This window comes from Hyperolius riggenbachi, chromosome 9, assembly GCF_040937935.1.
Source record: "Hyperolius riggenbachi isolate aHypRig1 chromosome 9, aHypRig1.pri, whole genome shotgun sequence".
NCBI lineage: Eukaryota > Metazoa > Chordata > Amphibia > Anura > Hyperoliidae > Hyperolius > Hyperolius riggenbachi.
The window spans coordinates 189,846,078-189,867,405 of NC_090654.1; the positions used below are offsets into that span (position 1 = coordinate 189,846,078).

The 21,328-nt window shown below is 43.9% G+C and overlaps 1 protein-coding gene across 17 annotated transcripts in view; it reads right to left on the reverse strand.

The window, feature by feature from the left end:
• MAGI1 (membrane associated guanylate kinase, WW and PDZ domain containing 1) overlaps positions 1 to 21,328 on the reverse strand; it is an 869,123-nt gene that overhangs the window by 217,678 nt on the left and 630,117 nt on the right. For all 17 annotated transcript variants that reach the window (XM_068253813.1, XM_068253811.1, XM_068253812.1 and 14 more), the window contains one exon: positions 19,716 to 19,835. In XM_068253813.1, the coding sequence (XP_068109914.1) occupies positions 19,716 to 19,835 (120 nt within the window). The remainder of the gene's footprint in view (positions 1 to 19,715; positions 19,836 to 21,328) is intronic.

Genomic DNA, 21,328 nt, shown 5'->3' on the forward strand with positions numbered 1-21,328 from the left:
GCGTGCATGTTTGTGCTATGCATGTTACAGAGCCAGAGTTAGGACACATACGACACTGGGCTACCTCTACGCGGTGTATGTGACTATGCAAGAGACTTTATTCTTGTAACGAAGATCCCAGCTTTTAACTTAGCTGTAGGGACAGCATTGATTGCTGTATGATTTTTGTAAGTGGATTCACATGAGGATTTGCATGAGTGTGCATAAGTTCATTTTGATGTTCTGCTGTTTTGCTTGCCACACCCCTTCCAGCACCTCCCCATTAAATCTACAAGTGTTTAAATGTCCTAGCTCAAGGTGAGGAGCCTGGATTTTGTGTTTTTAAGCTATGCTGGTAACAATCACTTCTATATATGCTTTGAATAATGGTAATCAACCAACTGTCCCCCTCCTCTGCTCACACCTCTCATACTGTGGATGCCCTTGGAAGGTTTTGTTGCACCATATGAATGGTTATGCATAGCAAGCTTGGGGGGCCCGAATGTAAAACTTGCACTGGGGCCCAAAGCACCTTAGCTATATCAGGGCTAGTTCACAGTGGGTGTTTTTTCAGCGTTTTGCTGATTACCGGCAATCAGCAAAATGCTGCTGCTAATGCAAGTCAATGGTAGTGTTCACACTGTAGCGATCGCCAGTGATTAGCGATTTGCTGATGCAGCATTTTTAGAGCAATTGCATTTCAATGTTATAGACTCACAAAACGCAACCACTCATAAATCGCTTTCCTGTACAGTGGGAAAACAGCTTTTTGCTGAATGCCGGCGATCAGCAAGACGCTACCAAAGTGCCCAGTGTGAACTAGCCCTCACTGTGTGCAATTGCAGTGTCTTCACGGTGGAAGCATTTTTAGTAAATAGAATGCTATGCTTGCAGGATCATTATACTCTTCCGATGATCTCAAACCCGGAAGAACCTTAGGAAATCAGGACTACTTTAGCTAATATTTTGGAGAAGAATTAGAAGTAGAAACATAAAGCACGATATACTGTAACAAACACACAAATCTACTAGAACACAAAACTAACAGCATTCTTTTAATTGTGCTTCAAACACTGACAACTTTCTGGGGTTCTTTTAGGCAGTCATATCCTTCAGAACGCTGGATGTGCACAATAATGGGAGCCGTAATAAGGCTTGTATACTGCAGCTGCTCATTGTCAAACAATTGTTCTGCAGAGGCGCTGTGCGTTGGAAGAGATCTGTCTGCAGACATGACAAAGTTGCAAACGTTCGCTATTCAGGAGCTGCCTTGAGGAAACTCTGGTAACCAAGCAACCAGACCCGAGACCCAAGAGATGGAGGCTGGGGCAGAGATTGATTCAGACAAAAGTGTATCCAGAGCGAGGGAGAGAGCGAGGGGGGCTACCGCCTGTTCCTTATCCTGAAATCAATACAAACTTCCTTATTTGGAAAGAAATCAAATTCGCTCTATTTTTGGATTGGCCAGGAAAATAAACCGCAGAGATATATTTTTATATGCTGCTTCAAATGTAGGTTCGGTAAGGATCTATGCAGCAATAATTTGTGGTTGGAATTAATGGATATTGATCAACGTGATGAGAAATACCAATTTCATAATAAAAGTGACACACTGGGATGTGCAAGTCCTTTTGTAGTCTATTGTTATTAAACGGTTTCCTTCATGGGCAGTGCAGTTGTGTAGTGCGGAGATCCCAGCCAGGACACTATCTGCACGGAGACTGAATGTTCCTCCCACATCCCAAAAACATAGATAAGTGAATTGGCTCCCCCCTATATTGGCCCTGGACTACGATACGTACATTACACGATACATACACAGACATATGACTATAGGGATTAGATTGTGAGGCCTTCTGAGGGACAGTTAAGTGACAAGACTAAATCTGTAGAGCGCTCCATTGAGGTGGTGAAATTGGTCAATAAATGACCCATCATAATTGAAAGTGTGTACCAGGCTTTATCACAGACCAATTAGGATTTCTATTTAGCAGCTACATCCTAAACTTAGTTTAAATGCATTTCTGGTGTACATAAAAACCCCAGGCTACGATCACAGTAGGACATTGCAGCTTGCGCTTATAGCGCAGCTTACCACAGTAAAAAAAAGTCTATGCGACGTTCACAATGCGACGTTAGCATCGCATTGTAACGTAGTGCGTTATCTCTAATGCACACATTACCAGGTACAGGAACGCATACTTTTCATTGCCTGTATGCTTCACTGTACCTTCATAATGTGATGGTAATGCAGGGTTAATGTGCGTTACCACTTTTTTTTAAATTACTTTTCGTTGTAAAGTTGCGTTGCGACTTTAATGTCGCATCCCAATGCAACGTCCTACCGTGAACCTAGCCTCATGCTTAAAACTTTGAATGTCCCAACGCATGGTCTGTTTAATAAGATTCAATGGAATCCCTGTACATAGCCCCCTTGCAGAAAATGGCCCTGGCCGGCTTTATATCAGATATACAAAAGCCAGAGGCCTTTTTCTGCAAGGTGGCAAGGCTACACGCTGGAACCGGGCTGACAGGGAGCTCCAATGAATCATTATACTGACAATCAGGAATTCACGTTGGCATGGACAGGCTGGGATGGCTGACAGGGTAGAGGTCAGTTCCCAACAGCAGATGCCATCTTAACACAGCTTTACAATTTCTAAGCTTTGCCAGTGATAAAATGCCTTTTATGTTGCATACTTTCAATCAACAAGATTGTTATATGCAAATTAGAGGACTTGGAGTCATGGAGGAGTCGGATGATTTTTGTACTGACTAAGCCCTGAATTTTAGCTTTGGCTCAGGTACACTAAGTGAAATTTTCCTTAAATTTACCCATGGATGAAAAAAAAAAAAAAAAACAGTTTGGAATGTTTTGTGGCTATAGAATGGTACCTTTATCAAGACACTAATTGAACCTTCAATTTATTGTATTGCTTGGTACCATCAAACCATTTGCTACAAGTACCCACACCTCATAGATTTATTGCCATGTGCACAGAAAATTGGAGCAAAGGAGGAGCAGCTTACCCAAAGTAACTCATCAGGTTTTTATTACTTTTAGTTTGCTTTTGCATGGGCAGGCTTTTTATTTTTTGAATCATCTCACTGCCAATACAGTAAATTTGCTGTATGATTAGTGCATTTTTGGGGGGTATTAAATCCTGCTCTTGGTTAAAAGCTCTGCCTCTGACACAGGAGACCTGGGCTCAAATCTCGGCTCTTCCTGTTCAGTACCCAACCGTACCCAGCTGCACCTATTCAGTAAGAAGTCCTTGGGCTAGACTCCTAACACTGCTGCTGCCTACTGAGCACACCCTAGTGGTTGCAGCTCAAGCACTTTGATCCGCCAAGAGAAAAGCACAATATAAATGCTATTTGTCTTGTCTATCATTGTAAACTGACTTTCTGCACTCCTTGCTTGTTGATCGGTGTAAAGTCCTGGGGCTTCAGTTTGCAGGAGATCGCGCGCAGGCTGCGCACGCATCTCCTGCTTGATAGGCAGAGTGGAGCTCCGCCTTCATTCTCCCAGCAGCAATCGCAGCTCGGGGAGACTGTTAAACGGCGGCGAAACCGCCGTCTAAATACAGTGTATAGCTCTGCGATCTACAGCAGCGATGTACTGGGGAGGGAGGGGGGTGCACATAAATGATAAAAAAATACACATTTTTACTATAAAGGGAAAAATATATATAGAAAAAAAAAAAAAAACATTGGGGGAACGATCAGACCCCACCAGCAGAGAGGGGGGGGGAATAACTTGTGTGCTGTGTTGTGCAGCCCTGCAGCTTGGCCTTAAAGCTGCAGTGGCCCATTTTACTAAAAATGGCCTGGTCTATAGGGGGGGGGGGGGGGGGGGTAAAGCCTGTGTCCTGAAGAGGTTAAAGAGACACTGAAGCGAAAAAATATATATGATATAATGAATTGGTTGTGTACTATGAATAATTACTAGAAGATTAGCAGCAAAGAAAATATTCTCATATTTTTATTTTCAGGTATATAGTGTTTTTTCTAACATTGCATCATTCTCTAATATGTGCAGATTACACAACACTCAGTATTCAAAATGATTCTTTCAGAGCAGTCTGTGAACTAATGACCTCTCCTCTGGCAGGGGAAAAGTAAAAAATTAACTAACAGTTGAGATAATACAAGTCAGAAAACAGCCCTCTCCACGACTTTGAAAGTCGTAGAGCTTAATGGCTTTTTTGTATAGAGATAACAACTGGAGTTTCTTAAATCTTCCTGTACTGGAAACAATTAGACTGATGTATCTGATCTTAATGTTTTATTTCTTAGCTGTACTACACATACAAATCATAATATCATAATTTGTTTTTCGCTTCAGTGTCTCTTTAAAGGGATACTGTAGGGGGGTCGGGGGAAAATGAGCTGAACTTACCCGGGGCTTCTAATGGTCCCCCGCAGACATCCTGTGCCCGTGCAGCCGCTCACCGATGCTCCGGCCCCGCCTCCGGTTCACTTCTGGAATTTCTGACTTCAAAGTCCGAAAACCACTGCGCCTGCGTTGCCGTGTCCTCGATCCCGCTGATGTCATCAAGAGCACACAGCGCAGGCCCAGTATGGTCTGTGTCTGCGCAGTACACTCCTGGTGACATCAGCGGGAGCGAGGACACGGCAACGCAGGCGCAGTGGTTTTCTGACTTTAAAGTCAGAAATTCCAGAAGTGAACCGGAGGCGGGGCCGGAGCATTGGGAGTGGCTGCGCCAACACAGGATGTCTGCGGGGGACCATTAGAAGCCCCGGGTAAGTTCAGTTCATTTTCCCCCGACCCCCCTACAGTATCCCTTTAAAGCCTTTACTGAACTGCTGATGACCTTAGTAAACGATGGCCGGTAAGGACTGATCTAAACAATGGCACTAAGAAGTGTATTTTTAATATGAAGTATACATCATTAAAGCAAGAACATTGCATTACTGATTGTCCTCATTTAAAGTCATTAAAGCACACTTAAAGTGAACCGAGTACCTTTTTTATCACTCAGGACATTTCTATAGCACATGAAAAATGCATGCCGACAATCTGTTTCATTAAAACAAACTAAATAAACTTTCATTTTACCTTGTATTTTACATTCAAAGTAGTTTTATTAGCCTGTTTCAGCAGGCCTGCCCCACTGTCCCCTTCCGCAGAGCTTTCAGGAACCTAATTGTTTTATTGAGCTAATTATCAAAAGTTAAACAATGTCTTTTCATCAACAGAGGGGGTGAGTAATTAGGACTGTTTCTTCAAAGACACTGTGTGTGTCAATGTGTCAAGATAGCAGGGCTGTGGAGTCGGAGTCGAGGCAATTTTGGGCACCCGGAGTCGGAGTTGGAGTCGTTTATTTCATAAATTGAGGAGTCGGAGTCGGATGATTTTTGTAAAAAATCCACAGCCCTGTTAAGTATTAGACTAAGGAGTCGGAGTCGAGGAGTCGGAGCCATTTTGGGTACCCGGAGTTGGAGTCGGAGTCATGGTTTCATAAACTGAGGAGTCAAGAGTTGGAAGATTTTTGTACCGACTCCACAGCCCTGCAAGATAGCATCTCTGACTTCTGTAAATAAGGAATGTGAGAAGGGGAGGGGGGAACATGGCAGCTTCTATGCCAGGAGAGATTCCAGTGAAAGAGAATGTGCTCAGTTCCCTTTAAGTATAACACAAATAGTAGGAATACAGATTATTTTCAAAGTTCATTTGTGACGTGTATACATCTCAATTTCTGCCCAAATTATTATAATTTTTTTCTTAAAGCGGAATATAACCCTGCATTTCAACTTTGCTCTAAAATATTATTTACAGCATATTATATGCAAAAAGCATTTTTTTTTTACTAGACCAGCATTGGAAGGGTTAAACACAGAGGTTTAAAGTTCTGTGGCGAGATATGCAGAAGTTCAGATTGTTACATTCTATCTAGTTATATGTATCTATTGATAAATGTTACACACTCTTTGGCTGTCCTCCAAGCTCCTTCTCAGTCAGAGAGATGAGTCACATTCAACACTTAGATACATTTATGTAAACAAAATGTATCTATTTCAGCTTCGGATGCGTCTGCAGAAATCTCCAGGAAATTAAAAGGGGTTCTATGGGGGTTTCTGAAGAGAAAAACTGCCACTTACCTTGGGCTTCTATGAGCCCCATGCAGCGGTAATGTCCCACGATGTCCTGCTCCCATCCGCCGTTCCCCGCAGCCGGCACCGGGCTATTATTCGTCTGACATACAGACGAATAATGCGCGTTGCTGTGCCTCCGCTCGCGTCATCTGAGGCTTACTGCGCAGGCGCAGTACAACGGAGCCTTGTACTGCGCTTGCGCAGTAAGCTTCCGATGACGCAGGCGGAAGCAAACGGGTGCGTGGCCACTCTAGCGCAGCCGCAGTTGGATCCCATGCCGCTTAGACCGGGGCCGGCGGCGGAGAACAGCAGATGGGAGGAGGACGGCGTGGGACATTACCGCTGCACGGGGCTGATAGAAGCCCAAGGTAAGTGTCCGTTTTTCTCTTCCACAACCCCCCACAGAACTCCTTTAAAGCCCTGTGTAACCCTTCCAATGCTGGTCTAGACTTAGAGACAGCTAATAAACACATTTTAACAGTGACACATAAGCAGCAATAAAAATTCAATATACTAAATAATCCCTCATAAAAGCAATTATAGAAAGACTATTTAGTGTCTAGGACGGGGGTAGGAAACCTATGGCTCGGGAGCCAGATGCGGCTCTTGATGGCTGCATCTGGCTCACAGACAAATCAGTTGGGGTTGATTCACTAAGCAGTGCTGCTCAAGAGAAGCTGAAGACGTGTCTGACACTTCTGCTGCCCAGGGGGCTCAACTGTATACACATCACCATGGCAACAGGGATGTGAGCCCTCTGCTGTGCATGCGCACTGTGCCAGTTTGAAACAGATGGCTCTCACAGAATTACATTTTAAAATATGTGGCATTTATGGCTCTCTCAGCCAAAAGAATCCCTGACCCCTGGTCTAGGACCTTGGTGAAACGTTACCTCACTTTTTTTCCTCTTGTGACATCCAGGAGAGAAAATCGGAAGTGCATGTAATTCATCCCAATGTTCAACTGCACAGCAATAAATGTTTGAGGCTAGGTTCACAGTGGGACGTTGCATTGTGATTCAAGGTTAAAGTCACAACGCAATGCAACAAAAATCAAACCACTAACGTCCCATAAAGTAGGTACAGTACAGCATACAGGCAATGAACAGTCTGTATGCATGTTGGATTATTATGGCTCTGTACTAATTACAAGCTGGCACATTGCATTCCAGCGGATCTGGAGGTGTGTTTAGCTTCTAAGGACAAGGGTTAATTTGCATATATTCAGCAGTGGTGCTCTGGGAGACATCTCGGAGCTCACTGCAACCTGAATTAATCGCAAATACTTTCTGCTTTAAGAAAGCAAACTTGTTTTCCATAGCATTTTAGTAATGGACACATTGCATTCGGCCTGGTGCACACCAAAACCCGCTAGCAGATCCGCAAAATTATCAGATTTTGAAACGCTTTTTCTTCTTTTTCTGTAGCGTTTCAGCTAGCATTTTGCGGTTCTGTGTAGCGGTTTTGGTGTAGTAGATTTCATATATTGTTAAAGTAAAGCTGTTACTTAACAGCTTCTGTAAAAAAACCGCCTGGCAAACTGCTCTGAACAGGCGTTTTTCAGAGCGGTTTGCGTTTTTCCTATACTTAACATTGAGGCAGAAACGCATCCGCAATCCAAAAAATGCCTCACCCCGGGAGGATTCGTTTCTGCAAAACGCCTCCCGCTCTGGTGTGAACCACCCCATTGAGATACATTGACCAAGCGTATCCGAAACGCTGAAAAAGCCGCTCGGTGTGCACCAGCCCTTCCAGCGGATCTGGAGGTGTGTTTAGCTTCTAGGGGCAACAATAGTTAATTTGCATATATTTCAGCAGTGATGCACTGGGAGACATCTCGGAGCTCACTCCAACCTGAATTATCAAAAATTCTTTCTGTTTTAAGAAAGCAAACTTAGCTTTTCTGTATCTGCTAACACTCAGGCTAGATTCACAGTGGGACGTTGCAATTTGATGCCACGTTAAAATCGCACCGCAAGCTTACAACGCAACGCGCCCAAAAAGTGGCAACGCAGCGTTACCGTCGCATACAGCAGATACAGTAAAAAATACAGGCACTGAAAAGTATGCTTCCAAGTCATTACTGAGCATGTGCAAACAGTCCAACGCAGCTAATAACGTGTATAACGCACTGCATGCAGTACTTTTACTTAACGTGCAGCGTTAGACACCAACGCAACGTGTGCACTGGGAACAGGGCATTGATTTTTCATTGCAGTGAGTTATTCTGCGTTAAATGCTGTTTTAACGCGCGACTTTAACGTCCCACTGTGAACTTGGCCTCTGTGTTTCGAGGTAACGCACTGCAGCAGTGCATTCTATACCACAGCTTTACAACGCAACGTTTACATTGCACTGTGAACATTGCATAGCCTTAACCCAGCAGTGCAGTAAACTGCATCATAATTGCTTTGTTAACACAGGACAATAACGTCCCACTGTGAACATAGCCTCAGAGATTCAAACCAATTGTTGCTCAATCCAAATCCCCCCCCCTCCCCCCACATTCCAAACAAGATAAAAATAGATTAAGTTGCACTTTAAATCTTTATTATTGCACAAAACTGACAAGTAGTGAAGTTTACTGCCATACATTTAATCGTATATGGCCCTTCACCCCACCCAGGCCAGATGAACGTGGGGCAGAGTAGCTACAGTGATGAGAATCCCTTGTTTTTCCTTCTTGCAGATATATATGGGCCCCACTTATCGTACTGGAAACCATTATACACCATTGCTAAAGGACTGTAGAGTAACAGTGTGTGTTTTCAGAGCATGACAGGCAATGAAGCAGATATATAATGATTGTAATGAAGATCCCCTGAAAAGACCAGAACAGAACCCGGGGAGGGCAGCTGATGCCAGGGAAGTGCCGGGGGCTTGTTTCGCCAGATGCGTACCCAACAATAACTCAGTGATAATTCAGCAGCTTGCATTAAAATGCTTTTTCTAATTCTCTGCTCATGCCAAGTTGTCCATCACTAAAATTAGAAGTGATGACGGCAGGAGGATGAGGACGCAAACCTCACGTCTGCTGCAAATCACCTCATAGCTTCAGCTGCCCTCACCTACATAGCAATGAGGCTGCAACTTTGTGCCAGGAACTCAAAACGGTCAGCATAAAAACGAATGGCTCTCAGTGCAGAAAACAGATTCAACAGGAGGGATTCTGTGTATATATTTTACTATTTAAAGCACTTACGCAAATTTTACAATTATGTGCATGCATTCTGCCCATTCTGAGGAAAATAATTGTGATTTCCAGCATAATTAAAAGGAACCCCAGGTTAGAGACCTATGAAAGCTGCCATTGTTATTTCCTTTTAAACAATACTAGTTGCCTGGCAGTCCTGCTGATCTTTCTGGTCAGTAGGTCTCAATCACACAAGAATGCAGCAAATCTTGTCAGATTAGTCATAGAAAACTGAACTGCATATTTGTTCAGGGTTTTGTCTTAAGGGACCCATACCCCTAACGATTTTCCGAGGCTGAAATCGGTTCACAATCTGTTTGCAGTAAAGGTGGCCATACGATCCCTCTCTAATCAGATTCGATCAGAGAGGGATCTATCTGTTGGTCGAATCTGATGGCAAATCGACCAGTGTATGGCCACCTTTAGGGTAGGAACACACAAGGCAGAATCACATATGCGGTTTCCATAGCACATAGTGGAAAAGTCATATGCGATTCTGTCTATTGTGTTCCTACCCTTAAAGTATTAAGGTGGGTACACACATCAGATAAAAGTCTTTGGAAAATGAAAGATCACAGACCAATTTTACCCCCTTTCATGTAGTATGAGAGCCATACTCTACACAGTCTATTCTATGGAGCTGAACTCCCCATCAGATAAAAATCTTTGCAAGATGCTGCACACAAAGATGCTGTACACATGCAACAGATCAGTATCTGCAAAAGATCCGCTCCTGCAAAAGATCCATTCCTGCAAAATGCATTCATAGTCTATGACATCTGCAGATCCCATACACACCTTGTTTAATGGACATTCATCTGCAGATCAGACAATTATCTGCCGATCTGAAGATCAAACCTGGTGGATCTGATCTACAGATAATTGTCCGTTAAACAAGGTGTGTATGAGGATCTGCAAATATCAGACTATGAATGCGTTTTGCAGGAATGGATCTTTTGCAGGAGCGGATCTTTTGCAGATACTGATCTGTTACATGTGTACAGCATCTTTGCGTGCAGCATCTTGCAAAGATTTTTATCTGATGGGAAGTTCAGCTCCATAGAATAGACTGTGTAGAGTATGGCTCTCATACTACATGAAAGGGGGTAAAATTGGTCTGTGATCTTTCATTTTCCAAAGACTTTTATCTGACGTGTGTACGCACCTTTAGAGGTAGAGGAACAGCAGGACAGCCAGCCAATGTGCCTTATTTAAAAGGAAATAAACAGGTCAACCTCCATAGTCCTCTCACCTCGGGTCCCCTTTAAAATACAACTGAAGCGAGAGGGATATGGAGGCTGCCATATTTATTTCCTTTTAAGCAATACCAGTTGCCTGGCTAACCTGCTGATCCTCTACCTCAAATACCTTTAACAATAGATCCTAAAGCATGCAGCAGATCAGGCGTTTGACATTATTGTCAGATCTGACAAGATTAGCTGCAGGCTTGTTTCTGGTGTTATTCAGGCACTACTGCAGCCAAATAGATCAGCAGGGCTGCCAGGCAACTGGTATTGTTTAAAAGGAAATAAATATGGTAGCTTCCATAAACTTCTCACGTCCGTTGTCCTTTAAAGCTCATATACCACTTTTGACCCCAAATAGTAATTCAGTGACAAGCACTCAGCTTTCCAAATCATGCATAATATCTTTGATGAAACTGTACATTCCAGGAAGGAAGCACCATTTTATTTTCATAGGGTTTGGGAGGAAAATCAATCATGCAAGACTTGTTTAAAAATGCCCTTATTTACTCTCTGGCCATGTGTGGATGAGCTTGGGTTTCTGCGGTAAAAACCACAGGGTTACTTTTATTGGTTTTATTTTCCTTCATCTATGACCTGTGATGCCCAGGTGGGATATTTCTGTGTTCTGCCTCGAGAGTGATAGGTCAGTGGTGTGCAGAAAACGGCAAGCTACCATGTCTCACTGTACATTAGGAACTCTGATCAGTTTCAGTGAACTTAATATACAATGGTGCGCATTTGCCAATTGTTCATTAGGAAGCTTACCACATTTGCTACTATTTATATAGCGCCCACATCTTCTGCAGTGCTGCACAGAGTATATATAGACTTGTCACCAACTGTCCCTCAAAGGAGCTTTCAATCTAATTTTAGGAGGAAGCCAATTAACTTTTCTGCATGTTTTTGGGGCGTGGGAGGAAACCAGAATGAACAGAGGAAACCCACACAGACACCGGGAGAACATTCAAACTCCGTGTCCTGGCTGGAACTGGGAGGCCATTGCTGCAAGGCAAATGTGTTATCCACTATGCCACCGCCCACAGTAATTATAACAGGAAGACAGTGCAAGGCACTCGCAGACATACTTGTTTTTACACCCCATGCATGTGCAGTGTGTATATAACAAAAAACTAAACCAGCACAGTATCCAAGCTTTGTTTCCCCCTTACCCCATTGCAGGTTTGTGGAGCTAGCAAAGGCCCGAACACACTCTTGATTGATCGACATGACTGGGCCGGAGATGTACAGACATTGAGTCAGCTGCACACGTGTCAGTGCGTTCTGTTCCTATGCGAGGCACGGAGGGCCGATGGAGCAGCACCAATATATCGTCTCATGGTGGGCAAGGCGAGCGGCGCCAACAAAGGTATCGGTCGTGGTTTGAGCAAGTTGATCCACCTGGCGGATCACTTGCCGGGCAGCATTTGGGGGCCACAGTAAAATGCTGCATTATAGGTTGAGGTGGTCGTTATGGGGATCCATCTGAAAATGGCGCCTGCGAATAATGGCGCACGGTGTTGCCGCTAATCCGTTTGCCGCTTATCGCTATTTAACGTCAAGGCCTTATTGTTATTTAGCGTTAACACACAGAATCCTCTCTGTACCTATCCCTAACCCCTAACCCCCCCCCCCCCCCCGGTGGTGCCTAACCCTAACCACCCCCCCGGTTGGTGCCTAACCCTCAGACCCCCCTGGTGGTGCCTAACCCTAAAGCCGCATCTACACGAGTAGATGCGGGCGCGATGCTCCTTATCAATCGAGCCGCTGATGCGGCTCGATTGATAAGATCCGACAGGACGGATCTCCGCACCGCCGATTCCCTGCTCGCTCCCCGCGAGGGGACAATGGCAGGGAATCGAGCGGAAGATAAGCGGCGCCGGCGGGGACAAGCGGGCACGAGCGGGGAATCGAATGCGGCGGGGACGCGGCGGGCACGCCGAAGAGGCGATCCGGCGGCTAATCGAGCCGCCGGATTGCAGCCTCATCTACCCGTGTAGATGAGGCTTAACCTGCTGGGCGGTCTGGACGAGCTCAGCTCGTCCAGTACCGCCGGAGCCTGCCGCTCAGGCCCTGCTGGGCCGATTTGGCTCAAATAAAAAGCAGCACACGCAGCCGGCACTTTGCCAGCTGCGTGTGCTGCCTGATCGCTGTCGCTCTGCAGCGATCCGCCGCGAGCAGTGGCGAAAGAGGGTCCCCCCAGCCGCCTGAGCCCAGCGTAGCCGTAACAAAAAGTTCCGGCCAGCGCTAAGGGCTGGATCGGAGGCGGCTGACGTCAGGACGTCGGCTGACGTCGATGACGTCACTCCGCTGGTCGCTATGGCGACGATGTAAGCAAAACAAGGAAGGCTGCTCATTGCGGCCTTCCTTGTTTATTCTGGGCGCCGGAGGCGATCGGAAGAACGCCTCCGGAGCGCCCTCTAGTGGGCTTTCATGCAGCCAACTTTCAGTTGGCTGCATGAAATAGTTTTTTTTTAATAAAAAAAAAACCCTCCCGCAGCCTCCCTGGCGATCTTAATAGAACGCCAGGCAGGTTAAGACCCCCCTGGTGATGCCTAACCCTAAGACCTCCCCAGTGGTGCCTAACCCTAACCTTGACAGTGTTACATTAAATCCATTCACCGTTTTGCAGTTAAATAACGTCTGCAGTTTGGCTTATGTAGGGCACTATTGATAAATAACGTTAGTGTGTGCCATTTTTCTTCTTTTTTCCCTGTGCGCCATTATTATGCAGTACTAACGATAAATAGCGATAAGCGTATCTTTTTAATGCGGCGCCATTTTTATGCATAGGCGCTGTGTGCCATTATTCACTGATCCGCGTTATGGACCACATAAGCCAACTTTAATCTTGCATGTGTACAGAGCTTTACACCTGATTTACAAATATAGGTTAATAATATTCAGCATTGTAATCTATTTTCAAATATTCTATTCTTTTGTTATTTATCAGTATTTCTTAAATTAGAGCGTCCAGCTTCCACATTTGTCAATATCGTAGTGCACATTACCCAGAAGCCTCACTGCCCCCTTATCTGAATTGGCAGGTGGGGATTTCCACTGGTCTATGTGCACAATTCAAACAGCCTGATGCTGGGGCCTGCATAACTAAAGGCCCGTTTCCATTAGTGCGGCGTGATTGACAGGAAAAATCGCGGCAACGAATCCGCATGCGGCTGCGGTTTCCTTGCAGTTTCTATGCAGATATTCACGCAGAATCGCTCGCGGTTTGCACGAGGCGATTTTAAACCATGTCAATGCCGGCAAGCATTGACATGGGTTTTGAAGCGGAAAAGCATGCAGAAACGCCGGGAAAACCGCAACACTAAAATGCTTGCGGTTTTCCTATTTAGTTACATTACCGACGAATCGCGTGTGGGTGTGCAAATTCTGATGGGTCTGCCGTGCATATTTTTTCTGCACGGCAAAACCGCACAGAATCCTGCACAAGTGGAAACAGGCCCATCCACTTGTGTTGTCTATGCGAGTCTGCATGCAGGAAACGCATGCAGAGTCGCAGCAGTGGAAACGGGCCCTTAGATGTGTCAGTATCTAAAGAGATGATCTGTCAACCCTGCTTGAGAGGGGATGGCTATTTGGCTCCTCCTGAGCACCTATAATATTGAGGTAGGGGTTCTTTGCAATGCAAATGTCCTGGCTGTCCAGCGGATCCACTGAATCTAATAATTTTTACCATAGGCCCTGAACAAGCATGCAGATCAGATATTTCTGACAAAAATCTGAGAAGTTTAGCTGTGTATTTCAAACACTAATGACCAGAAAGATGAGCACAACTGCCAGGCAACTGGTATTGTTTAAAAGGAAATAAATAAAGATGAAAGCCTCCATTATTCTCTCACTTCATGTTCCTTTAAAAGAGGAACTGCTGTGAAAATAATGCAATTTAAAAAAATGTGCTTAAGAGAACCAGAGATGAACGATTCACACAAAATAAACTTATCGGTCGATAGCTTGTAAAGAATAAATGCTCTACCTGATAATTTCACTACTCTGGTGTGCCCTTTTGAGTGTTTTTTATCCATTATTGCTCCAGGAAATATCCAATATGGCCGCCGGCTCATATTCCTTCTGCTTCCAGGTTATAAGCGGTTCTGGATGTGCTGTCTAGCCTCTATGAGACTATAGACAAGCAGGGCTGCAGCAGGCTTTCATCTGTGTGCTTTCAACTTTATTATTCTGGCATGCTGTGTGGCTGCCTGTAGGAAGTGTCTCTCGTAGAAATGAAACTGCATACAGTAGATAATGACTGGCTGCACAATGCACACAGATACACTTGTCTGTTTCAGAGCTTCTCTCTCGGCAGCAGCAGCCCCTTCCATGTCAACAGCTCTGAGTAGGAAATCTGAGCCGGGGGGGGGAGGGGGGGGGGGCAGGCTTGGGCTTGAAAAGACTCCACAGAAGAGTGACTCAGCTATAATGATTCCAGGTCAAACCTAGACTGAATCAGTCGGTGGATTGTTATCACAGCTGATAACAGGTAGATTACACTGAGAAGAATAAAACTAAAAGCAGGGTAGGTGTTTACTGTCATGTTCCCACTGATAAATGTAATAAAATACATGAGGGTGCTTCATCTCTGGTTCTCTTTAATTTATATAATAATAATTATGTATAAAATATTTAGTCAGTGTTTACCAATTGTAAAATCTTTCCTCTCCCTGGTTTACATTCTGAAATGTATCACATGGTGACATCTTTACTGCTGGCAGGTGATGTCTGTGGAAGGAGCTGCTGCTTTTTTGACAACTGGAAACAGCTGTTATTTCCCACAATCAAACAAGGCTCCCACAGTGTGATGTCGGTACCTAGGTGCTGACATCACACTGGGGGAGGGGTTTCACCGTAATATCAGCCACACAGAGTCCCCAGATGATCTGTGTGAGAAAAGATAAAGATTTCTTATGGGATCTGGGTTATCAGCTACTGATTGGGATGAAGTTCAATCCTTGGTTACAGTTACTCTTTAAAGGGTCTCTGAGCACCTCTCATGGGCATGCCTTTATGACTGACAACTTCCTACAAGCTACAGAAAGGTATGCATCTTTAAGTACTTTCTAGCACTGGTGTGAGTCTTAAAGGCATGCCCATGAGAGGTGCTCGGAGTCTCTTTAAGTTCATTAGTGGAGACCAGGAGTAATTACAAATGACTGCACAGGTTGTGTTCATGGGCACGTTTATTGCCTAGCTGCTTTAAGCTTGGTACACACATCCATCTTTGATTGGCCAATTTTACCACTTCTATGTAGTATGAGAGCCAACCTTCACAATATGTTCATAGTAACAAAGTATGTTGGCATTCACACTACATGGAAGTGGTTAAATTGGCCAGTCACTAGCCAATCAAAATTGGCCAGGTGTACCAGGCATTAGTGGATCCTCAAGCTGTTTTTTAGACAAATTAAGGATCACCACCTAGTTATGCAGCTTTCCTAAATCAAGCGATAAACTGTTCTGCCAAAACTGATTAACAAGCAGGCCAAATGTAACTACTTAGCAAATAGTCTCATGAAAACAAATAGCTCAGTATGCTTTACATATAGTAAAGGTGGTACAGCATAAACAAGAATTACAGACAAAAAGCTACATACACAGGCTGACTTTTCAAGCACATTCAATCATTTTGTTCAGCTCAGTTGAGCAACTATTCACTGACATATTTCTAACTGATTAACATATGATCAAGTCTTAAGATAAACAATGCTCGGCATGTTAACCGCTGGACCAATATATGAAGACAAAGCTCCACTAATGATAATTTACAAACTTCAACTTTATAGTAAAATAAGTGAGAAAGTATCCAGGATGCCATCTCTTTCAGTAATTGGTGTACACAGCAACAAATCTCGTAAGCAATCTTAAAGGGAACCCGATGTGAGAGGGATATGGAGGCTGACATTTTAATTTCCTTTTAAACCATACCAGTTGCCTGGCAATCCTCCTTATCCTGTGTCTAATACTTTTAGCCATAGACCCTCAGCAAACATATGCAGATTAGGTGCACTGACTCAGCTGACTGAAGTTTTACTTGATTAGCCATATGCTTGTTCCAGGGTTTCGACTCACACTACCTATGCTAGCAGATCAACAGGGATGCCAGGCAACTGGCATTGTTTACAAGGAAATGAATATGGCAGCCTCCATATTCATCTCACTTTGGGTTCCTTTTAAGCCTTGCACACACATACGAGGCAGATCGCCCAGAAGGGATCTTGACTCCATCCCTTGGGCTACATTGCAGGGCCAACACTGTACATACGCATCGCTAGCCAACAGGCTAGCATCTTGTTCTGTTGCTATGCAGAGGGGCAGAGAGCCAACAGAGCAGTACACAAGTGAAGTCAAGCGGCGGGCAGGGTGAGCGGGGAGAACAATGCTCTCAGCCAAATCAATCTGCCGGGCTGATCACTGGCCGAGGTGTCAGGGAGCATTGGGGGCTGCGGTTATTGGCTGAGTTTCAGCTAGCTTGTGTACAAGCTTTTAAAGAACAATAATATCAACTAAAACCAACATATCCAGAGCATAGTAGGATAGTAGAGACTGTGTGGACTCCTCAAGATATTGCAACCTTATGATCTGCCCAGATGTAATTTTTGACATATATAAAGTTGAGCTGGGTCCTTTTGATTGGTTTTTGATTTACCACCACCATGTAGTATGGGGACCAACAGATTTGTTGCACTTGTTCCATCAGTTAAACAATTTCAATGGCCTCAATTCACTAACCTTAACTCCTGTCTTTAATAACTCTTCTGAGCTGTTTTACAGTTATCACCATGGTGATATAATTGTGATAACTGTAAAAAAGCTCAGAAGAGTTATTAAAGACAGGAGTTAACCTTAGTGAATTGACTTGACACTGGCCCAATCAAAGCCACTATGTCAACCAGAACTGTGATGAACACAGGGACTTGCATGCACATTGTAACAAGAGCTCACTCTGTCACTGTAGGCAAAGACTTCAAAGTACTGTCTCAGAACAGACACTCACTGCACCCAGCAATTGACCTGGATGTATGTGCTTAGATAATAAGCTACACGCCATGGCAAAAGTGTTGGATCAGTTCATCTCTGTATGGTCCAGGCTTGCAGCAAATGACTAATGTTACTGTAGGAATGGTGACACACTTTTCTACCAACTCCTCCACTTTTGTCACTTGGGACAACCAATAATAATGTGACATAGAAGAATCCCACCCACTTTAGGCACGTGTGGACAAGCATGGGAATCAGAAACAGGTTAAAGCTAAAATCAAAGCAATCCTTGTTTTAAAGGAGTAAATATGGCAGCTATGGCATCTACCGCCTCAAATCTGTTGATAATGGCTGCTGTGGCACATCATCTAATTCCATAAGCTAACTTGAGTGATTCAGAAACGGTTATGGCCAGAGAGTCAGCACTTAGAAGGTGCACATGGCATACCTCACGATATATCAAAGAGATATGGAGGCTATTTTGAGTTTTATATAGCATGGAAAATTCAGATTTTACACTTGGAGTCTGCATCCCCCTAGAATCAAAATTTTACACTGGACTGTACTTTCTTCTCCTAGAACCTCCTCCCCAAGCACAGCAATGGTGAGCATTAAGTGAGGAACACTATGAATTATTACCACAGCACAATCATCTCTCAACTTTCTAAGATGAAGAGACATGACCCTGCCACACCTACAATCACACGTTTACCACACCTGTAGTCATCAATACCATACAGATTTCATGAGAAAAAGACTATTTTCAGCAAACCATACCTCCCAACTGTTTGAGAGAAATACAAACACTTTAAGACACTCCTGCCACACCCCTAATCATGCCCTTACCACATCCCTAGTCACTGATACCAGAGATCATTTAGAAGCAAAATATGACGTTTTAAAATTCAAACCACAGTAGTCCTCTCTGTAGTCATTAGTTCTCCTTTATTTTAACATTTAGAAATAAATATATACATTTAAATGATGGGAATAAAAGTTTAGAGTCAGTTAAAGAGGAACGGTCGCGAAAATCTTAAAATTTAAAACACATACAAATAAGTAGAACATTTCTCCCAGAGTAAAATGAGCCATACTTTTCTCCTATGTTGCGGTCACTTACAGTAGGTAGTAGAAATCTGACATTAACGACAGGTTTTGGGCTAGTTCATCTCTTCATGGGGGACTCTCAGCATGGCCTTTATTCTTTATAAAGACATTCTCTGAAAATTATTAATACAAAGATGCTGGCCAGCCTCCCTGCTCGTTGCACACTATTTTGGCAGTTGGATGGAGCAACGGCCATTCACCAAGTGCTTTTAAAAATAAAGAAAAGTTTGAGAACCCCCTATGAGAAAATGGGCTAGTCCAAAATCTGTCGGTAATGTCAGATTTCTACTACCTACAGTGACAGCAAGGAGAAAAGTAATTTATGGCTCATTTTACTCTGGGAGAAATGTACTTATTTGTATGTGTTTTAAATTTTAAGATTTTCGCGACACTTCCTCTTTAAACACCCTTGTGCAAGTTTAGAATGCCAGAGAGTTGAAAAACCTGTGACAGGACTTTAAGGTAAGCTATTGCTTTCTGTGGGGTTGGAGAAGCAGGCACCTATGCATAACATTTCCTGGAGATTAAAGCTAAGTACACACGGGGGGACAATTGTAGCGGTCGCTAGCACATGGGAGCGTGTGCGCGACAGCTAAGCGACAGCTCGTTGCCAAGTCCCTCTGCATCTACACGGCAGCAGAGGGATTAGCGATGCGGCGGAAGCTGTCGCCGAGGTTCCTCACCCCCGCTAGAAGCTCCGTGTGCTGTGTGTGGGTTGCTGTCGCTAGCCCGCATACACATGCGGGACTAGCGACAGTTCCGGCGAGGTTGCGGAGACAGCTGTAGCCGGCGATTGAACATGTCAATCGCCTGGCGACAGCTCCGACGGGCGACGGTTCGGGGCGCGCGCGTCATACACACGGGCGAACTGTCGCCGCAACACGCGCGTGCCACGTGGTTGCAGCGACGGCCGTACCCCATGTGTATGAGCCTTAACACAGCACCTGCACCACCTTCACAATATGGTACTTTTGCCCTCAAACATCCAGAGGTCATCAGGTAAGGACATGCAAAACAAAGGATTGATTACCATTCACCATACAAACTGGGTGTAAAGGTAAGTCTTAAACACTGGCTTACCTTCATATGTCCCAACTTCAAGTAGAGTCCCACTCTGTTCAAGAGCCCGAAACTCCTGTACAGTCAGAAACTGGTAGTCCACCCCAGGGATCTCCCCTTCTCTAGGTGGACGTGTTGTGCCTGGAAGAGAATAATTCAAAGCATTAGTAAAGACATTATAGGAAAAAGCTCATTCAATCCACAAAACCAGTCTGAACCAGCCGTCATTAAAGGATAACTGTACTTTAAAAACACATTAGCTCCTTTAATATATCCACTTAAAATGAGCTAGTTTACAAATATAACCCCTGACCTTTACCCTTTCTTATCCCATCCTGTAATGGCAGCCTGTCACTAAAAATGCACTTCAGTATAATCCATAGTGTGCATGTCGGCATCACTAAGCCACATCATCACATAATATATATATATATATATATATATATATATTATAATATAATATGTGTGTGTGTGTGTGTGTGTGTGTGTGTGTGTGTGTGTGTGTGTGTGTGTGTGTGTGTGTGTGTGTGTGTGTGTGTGTGTGTGTGTGTGTGTGTGTGTGTGTGTGTGTGTGTGTGTGTGTGTGTGTGTGTGTGTGTGTGTGTGTGTGTGTGTGTGTGTGTGTGTGTGTGTGTGTGTGTGTGTATGCATTGTTCTCCCCAGGCTAGTTTTGGTGACCACCCGGCTGTCATCGGCTCACCACCTCCTCTGCTGTAAGCAGAGTTGTGCAGAGAAGGGCCAGCCCTGCATTCTCTTATCTCGCCCCACCCAGTGTGTGTGTGTGTGTATATATATATATATATATATATATATATATATACACATATATATATATATATATATATATATATATATATATACATATATATATACATATATATATACATATATATATATATATATATATATATATATACATATATATATATATATATATATATATATATATATATATATATATATATATATATATATATATATATATATACACATACACACACATATATATTATTATTATTATTATTATTTATTGTATTTATAAAGCGCCAACATATTACGCAGCGCTGGACAATAAATATATACAATGATACAAGGATGACATACATAGGGTTATACACATAGAACAAAGTTATACATACAAATTGTACAAAATACATGATCATGCAATATGGGCTGGTTACAGAGCAGGGACAAGGTCCTCCAGCACCCAAGGCTGAGACACCAAAGTGCGCCCCTCCATCCCTCCCACCCCAGCCGTCACACACTGATTGCTATTAAACTAAGAGGGCCACAGGGCCCACAACCTCCCCAACACCTTAATATCTAGTTATCTGGCTTGCAGTCACTGCTATGTATCCCCTTTTCTTATTTCTTTCTGATTCATACACAATTAGGAATGACAGCTGAATGAATTGTGCGCCCCTTCCTACACTGCGCCCTGAGGCTGGAGCCTCTCCAGCCTATGCCTCGGCCCGGCCCTGGCTGGTTAGGTAGGCCCAGTAATACAAGTACAGGCTGTCATAGGACAGGAGCACATGATCCTGTAGATTACACTAGGGAGTGGAGGACCCTGCCAGAGGCTTACAATCTAAAGGGAGGGGTGGAAACACTAGGGGGGGCTGTTAAATATTCCT